The sequence below is a fragment of the Sander vitreus genome, unplaced genomic scaffold (assembly GCF_031162955.1).
Source record: "Sander vitreus isolate 19-12246 unplaced genomic scaffold, sanVit1 ctg154_0, whole genome shotgun sequence".
In the NCBI taxonomy this organism is placed as follows: domain Eukaryota; kingdom Metazoa; phylum Chordata; class Actinopteri; order Perciformes; family Percidae; genus Sander; species Sander vitreus.
Genome location: NW_027595402.1, coordinates 480,001 through 485,000, shown reverse-complemented (window position 1 = coordinate 485,000; position 5,000 = coordinate 480,001). Strand labels below are relative to the sequence as shown.

Genomic DNA, 5,000 nt, shown 5'->3' with positions numbered 1-5,000 from the left:
AGTCGTCCTGGATGGAGTTTGTGTTGTTCGGTCCCTCTCCTCTTCTTCCTCCTCCTCTCTCCTTTCGTGACGCTCTCCGTCCATCTTTTGTTCGTCACACGGCAGCAGAACAAAGAAGCATCCTTAAAAAGACACAAACATCAACACATTAAATAAGCATTTAGCAGCTAGAGAAACATATTTCCCTCAGAAGTTGGTAGAGACCAAAAACTGCTAAAAGAGAGAGAATACTGGACTGATATTTATCAGGTGGACACAAACTCAGAGACTCCAAAAGCCAGATTTTCATGGTGTCAGAAAAGCAGCCCCGTTTATCATTGAGGCTTTTTAAAGATTAGGTATAATATCAAAGGATCTTTCTGACACTGACTTTTCAATCTCACGTCTGTTAGCATACAGACAGAGACAAACAGCTAGCCTGGCTAGGTCCACAGTTTTAAGAACAATAAGCCTGAATAATTGACATGCTTGTTGGTTTTTTTTTTTTCATTTTGTATCTGTAAACCAACAGTTTGTCTAACTTGTTTCAACCTGGACCGTATTTTCCTGTTTTTGTGTCTAAGTGACTGATGGGAACAACAACCTTTGACATTGGTCCAGTATTAAGCGAAACAAACAAGCTACAATCTAAGTTAATAGGGTTATTGTGCAGCTTGTATTTACGTTCACACGTGTTTTGCCACTGACAGGTTCAGATTAATATTCTAAGTGTCTGACAAACATTATGGAAAGGATGTCTAAGGAGGTCGACCTTTCTGTTACAGAGTAAGATCCTTTTTTTAAACATAAAAACATCCGCGAAATTGCGTTCGCTAAACCCACCAGACTCCATGTAAATAAACAGTAATTTTAGCATCGTAAAATACACTTCATTCAAAGTCGACAGAAACTAAATAAAACTATGAAAAGCCGTTTTGGGTAGTCTTTCCACTTTTCCAACCATCACAACTCTAGTTTTTGTTGAAATAAACACATACTTTACCCATTTACATGTGTAAATATGTTGGCTCTATAAACGCTAAAGTGCTGTTTTTTTTAAATGGAGTCTGGTGGGTTTGGCGCTAGCGACCTCAGAGCTGTTTCTGGTTAAACAGAAAGGTCTCAAAGAGGTTTTAAAGGTCCACTCTGTAGGGATCCTTTCCATAATGTTGTCAGACACTTAGAATAATAATCTGAGCCTGTCGGTGGCAAAACGAGCACTTTTAGTGGACCAACTTGACGATGCACTTTTGTCCCATAGGGTTACATTTTCTCAACACATAAAGGAAGACTTCATCTTTCAGTTTATCACAAACATTCAACAAGGAAAATATCTAAAGCTGTCAGACAAATGTAGTGGAGTAAAAAGTACATTTACCTCTGAGATGTTGTGGAGTACTAGCAGAAAGTAGCAGAACATGGAAATACTACCTACTTAGTACTTTGAATATCTCAGTGTTATCTATAAGATATCTGTCTAAAAGTATCCCTGTTGGCGTAAAACCTTTCTAAGATACCGATAACTTATGCATGTGTGTGTGTGTGTCTGTGTGTGTGTGTGTCTGTGCGCCTGTGTGTGTGTGCGTGTGTCTGTGTGCCTGTGTGTCTAACACTTACCTTTAAAAAGAACCCGGATTTTCTCCGCCAGGACGCCGAGATTTCTTCTCTTTTCTTTCTTCGTGTTATATTTCAGCTCAAAATCCAACTCAGCCACTTGACGTTGAACTTCACCTCTTCAGATCTGTGTTGCTTTTTAAATACTTTTTAGTTTCCTATCACAAACTACTAAACTAAACTTTTTCTCTCTCTCTCTCTCTCTCCGCTACTTCGCTCTTGCACATGGAGCTTTTGTTTGGCGCGCTTCGATGACGTCACATACATTGTTTACGTTGCCCGCGTAACAAAAAAATAAAATAATACGCCCCCTTCGTGAGTCTTTTAACTAATATATATATATATATATATATATATATATATATATATATATAATAATTTAGAACACAGTGTGTGTGTATATATATATATATTTATATATATGTGTGTGTGTATATATATATATATATATACACACACACACTGTGTTCTAAATTATATATATATATATATATAATAATTTAGAACACAGTGTGTGTGTATATATATATACATATACAGTGTTCTAAATTATGTATATATATATATATATATATATATATATATACAGTGTTCTAAATTATTATGCAAATTATATTTTACACTGATTTTCCTAAATAGTCGATGCAAATTATATCATTTATATATAATATAATTTTCAAGTCACCAACCGTTAGTTGTTCATTGAACAAACCACCCAATGAAAACTGTATTTCTTTCAAAAATAAAAAACTCAAGATGCACTGTTCCACATTATTATTATTATTATTATTATTATTATTATGCACAACAGAGTTTCAAAGCATTTTATAGGTTGTAAAGAACTGGAAATGGGTTAGATACGATAGATAGAAAATGGTCATTTGCTGAATTTGCAGCATTAGGAGGTCATATTTACTGAAATCAGAAGCATCTTAACAGGACCAGTTACCTGTTAACACAGGACCCCTTCTTTGATGTCACCTTCACAATTCTTGCATTTAGGAAAACCAGTGTAAAATATACTTTGGGTTATTGACAGGATAGCAAATTAATATGTTGTTATTATTATATATTTTTTTATATTATATTATAAAGCGAGACTAAAGCTGTCCTAATGATTAAAGGCAGAAATGCCCCAATAATAATATTTGGAAAAAATAACATCTAAACAACAAAAACTGAAACGTGCAGCAAGGAGCTTTGGTGAACAGAAATGTGATGGAGGAATAATGTTTTATTTAGTTATAAGTACATACATTTTATATATATATATATATATATATAAAAAATATGAACTTCAGACATACATAAATAAAGACACAAACATACAAATATCCTCATATGAACAAACCTGGCAGACTTCTCCCAGTGGGTCAGACATCTCCTCGTCTAAACTAAACAAACAAACATTCTTCATTCCGTGATTTGTTTATGTTTTTTAAATACAATCATATGCTTTCTATTTTAAATCACAGCCCGATGTACAGATATTCCTCAGCTTTGTTAGTGAAGTTAAAAGGTGCAGAATCAAAATGTAGGACATTAAAACATTACGTTTTTTTTTTTTTTTTTTTTTAATGCTGCGTTCCAGACACAATTTTTAGCCCGTAAGTTACGACTTCAAGTCACGACTCACGACTTGGTAGCGTTCCAGGTAAAGTCACGACAAACCCTTCTAGCTGGCGTTAGCGTTAGCGTTACTGGACGTTCACACCGCCGCCGACTTGAGCTGCAAAGAAGCTCTGGCCGCCCGGTCAACGACGCTTGTCAAAAAGTACGGGGAAGCTGTTTGACGCTTTGGCCGCTCTGACGTAGCCGCGTTATATGTTCCATCATGTTCAACACACGACTGAAGAAAAAGCTCAAGCAGCCACTGCACGGCCAATACATCAACACTAGAAACCTTTTATAAATGACATATATAATGACAGAATGTGTATTGTTTGTTGGTCGCGGCGGTGTCTGTTAGCAGTTAGCTCGCTCGTTAGCCGCTGAACTGCAGCAGAACGCAGGCAGAGCGAGCAGCCGCCAGCTGTTGATCCGTGCAGGACTTCACCGTGAGCGGACTGTTTAGAGACGATGTGACCGGCAGGTAACGTTAACTGGTCCCTGTACGCAAACATCATAAATGATACGAGGTGTGTACGTACAGTTAGTGTTAGCGTTAGCTAGCGGCTACCTAACGTTGACGTTAGCTAACGCTAGCTGATAGTAGCGATTTCTAGTCGGCGACATATTTTGGGCTTCATTTAATAAACATAACCTGTAGTAGTACACAATCGTACGTGTTTTTTTTTATTACAATGTGCGGAATTACTTTACGTTGCCTATTCATGTCTATTTATTTCTATTTCTCGGCGTTAATCACCGGCGTCTGTACAGCATCAACAGGGGGCGCCATTGTTGTTTATGTGTGTGTGACGATAAAAACTGTAACTGGGAGCACAACGATCTGGTACCAGTTCACGGGGAGTAATGCTGCGTTCCAGACACAACTTTTACCCCGTAAGTTACGACTTCAAGTCACGACTTGGTAGCGTTCCAGGCAAAGTCACGACAAACCCTTCTAGCGTCAGCTAGCGGCTACCTAACGTTGACGTTAGCTAGCGCTAGCTGATATTAGCGATTTCTAGTCATTTAAGTACATTAACTGTAATTATGAGCCCGAACCCGAATTAAACCCGACACTTTTTTAATAATAAATAATAAAAAATAATACGTGGGCCGTTATAACTGACGTTCTCAACTACAATTCAGAGTTGTTTGAACTACATGAAGCTGTTTAAACTTATCTTGATGAATAATACAACAAGGACGAAGCATGTAAACTGCTGTTTGCTTATTCTGAATGGAACGGACCGCAAATGGATCCATCCAAAAACCTCGATCCTAGCTACCTCAGCCGAATAGTGAGGGTAACAGATCAAGGCAGCAACATAATCAAAGCCCTGGAACCATACAGGAGACTTTCTGGTCTCCATCACATAATTAATAGCCTACTGTCCTTTCGCCACGGTCTGCATGCTGACGCACTGGTCAACGGTGCTGCAGAGGGGGGGAGACACGATGTAGCCCAGTTTACCTCACACTCAAGTCAGCGCAGGACATCCACCCAGAGCTACGGGAGAAGCTGGAGAGGCAGAGCTTTCTCCCCACCGAATAAGGCTAATAAAGTAATGATTAAAAAAACACAAATGCTTGATCAAGGGCCCGGCACCGGCCCGTAGGTCGGGTCCAGTTCGGGCTTGGACTCAGTCAGAGAATCTAAACTCTAAGCTGTTAGCAGCATTAGCAGCACTTGTGAGTTTATCATGTGACGGCTAAAACGTGAAAGGCGGAGCAGCATGTCCTGTATGTCCCTTACCTGCTAACGTATTCCAAGATGGAGCATGAATATGGAGCGTCTA

At 38.5% G+C, this 5,000-nt stretch overlaps 1 protein-coding gene across 1 annotated transcript in view; it reads right to left on the bottom strand.

Moving 5' to 3' along the window:
• LOC144513224 (F-box/WD repeat-containing protein 7-like) overlaps positions 1 to 1,811 on the bottom strand; it is a 47,608-nt gene extending 45,797 nt beyond the window's left edge. Inside the window, exons 1-2 of the mRNA XM_078244226.1 lie at positions 1,597 to 1,811; positions 1 to 122 (exon numbers count right to left, since the gene is read on the bottom strand). The exon at positions 1 to 122 is cut by the window's left edge and continues 648 nt beyond it. Coding sequence (XP_078100352.1) covers positions 1 to 84 — 84 coding nt within the window. The 5' untranslated portion in view covers positions 85 to 122; positions 1,597 to 1,811. The remainder of the gene's footprint in view (positions 123 to 1,596) is intronic.
• Between the last annotated feature and the right edge of the window lie 3,189 nt (positions 1,812 to 5,000).